Raw genomic sequence first — 1,398 nt, 5'->3', positions numbered from 1 at the left:
CCCCTGAAAAAACCCCAAAAAAAACCCCCAAAAAACCCTGAAAAAATCCCAAAAAAACCCAAAAAAACAAAAAAAAAACCCAAAAAAACCCCAAAAAACCCCAATGAGTGCCCCAAAACCCACCCAGGGACATCTCGGCCGAGGACACCCCCGTCAGCTGCCCCGCTGTTACGGGGCCACAGAAACGCCAAAAACAAAAAAAAACACCCCAAAAATCCCATTGGGTGTGGCAGAAACAGAGAAACCCCAAAAAACCCCAATGAGTGCCCCAAAACCCACCCAGGGACATCTCGGCCGAGGACACCCCCGCCAGCTGCCCCGCTGTTACGGGGGCAGTTTTGGGGTGCGGTTCTTGGGGTTTTTTGGGGTTTTTGGGGCTTTCTGGGGGTTTTTCTCAGTTTTGGTGGTTTTCTGGGGTAAATTCTCGGGGTTTTTTGGGTTTTGGGGTTTCTCGGGGTGGGGATTTCGGGGGTACCGGTCAGGTAGGTGTTGTGGGAGGAGTTGATGAAGTAGCTGGACAGGGGCTGGGTCATGTCCTGGTGCAGCCGCAGCGTCTCAGGGGGGACGATCCCGTTCTCGTCCCCGCCCAGGTACCGGCAGAACCCCTCCATGGACATCTGCCCTGGGGACCCCAAAAAACCTGAAAATCACCCCAAAATCCACCCCAAAACCCCCTCCATGGACAGCTGCCCTGGAATTATCCCTAAAATCTCAAAATCCACCCCAAAACCCCCTCCATGGACAGCTGCCCTGGAATTATCCCTAAAATCTCAAAATCCACCCCAAAACCCCCTCCATGGACAGCTGCCCTGGAATTATCCCTAAAATCTCAAAATCCACCCCAAAACCCCCTCCATGGACAGCTGCCCTGGAATTATCCCTAAAATCTCAAAATCCACCCCAAAACCCCCTCCATGGACAGCTGCCCTGGAATTATCCCTAAAATCTCAAAATCCACCCCAAAACCCCCTCCATGGACAGCTGCCCTGGAATTATCCCTAAAATCTCAAAATCCACCCCAAAACCCCCTCCATGGACAGCTGCCCTGGAATTATCCCTAAAATCTCAAAATCCACCCCAAAACCCCCTCCATGGACAGCTGCCCTGGAATTATCCCTAAAATCTCAAAATCCACCCCAAAACCCCCTCCATGGACAGCTGCCCTGGAATTATCCCTAAAATCTCAAAATCCACCCCAAAATCCTCCCCAAATCCCCTCGAAAACCCCAAAGCCCCCTCAGGGGCCCCCACACGGCCCCGGAACGGCCCGAAACGGCCCCAAAGGCTTCACCCCGCTCGCGGAAGGTCCTGTTGGGTTCGTAGCGCTCGATCAGGGCCTGGGCGCCCTCGGGGCTCAGCGGGGGGAACAGGACCTCGTTGAGTCTGGGGGCCCCCTGT

The 1,398-nt window shown here is 54.3% G+C and overlaps 1 protein-coding gene across 1 annotated transcript in view; it reads right to left on the bottom strand.

Annotated features, from left to right (window-relative positions):
• LOC103624416 (1-phosphatidylinositol 4,5-bisphosphate phosphodiesterase beta-3-like) overlaps positions 1-1,398 on the bottom strand; it is a gene marked incomplete at its 3' end in the record, with an annotated part of 17,942 nt that overhangs the window by 8,942 nt on the left and 7,602 nt on the right. The window contains exons 9-11 of the mRNA XM_017747269.1: positions 1,292-1,394; positions 476-622; positions 280-321 (exon numbers count right to left, since the gene is read on the bottom strand). Coding sequence (XP_017602758.1) covers positions 280-321; positions 476-622; positions 1,292-1,394 — 292 coding nt within the window. The remainder of the gene's footprint in view (positions 1-279; positions 322-475; positions 623-1,291; positions 1,395-1,398) is intronic.

This window comes from Corvus brachyrhynchos, unplaced genomic scaffold (assembly GCF_000691975.1).
Source record: "Corvus brachyrhynchos isolate BGI_N302 unplaced genomic scaffold, ASM69197v1 scaffold442, whole genome shotgun sequence".
Classification (NCBI taxonomy): domain Eukaryota; kingdom Metazoa; phylum Chordata; class Aves; order Passeriformes; family Corvidae; genus Corvus; species Corvus brachyrhynchos.
This window is presented reverse-complemented; position numbering and strand designations above follow the sequence as displayed.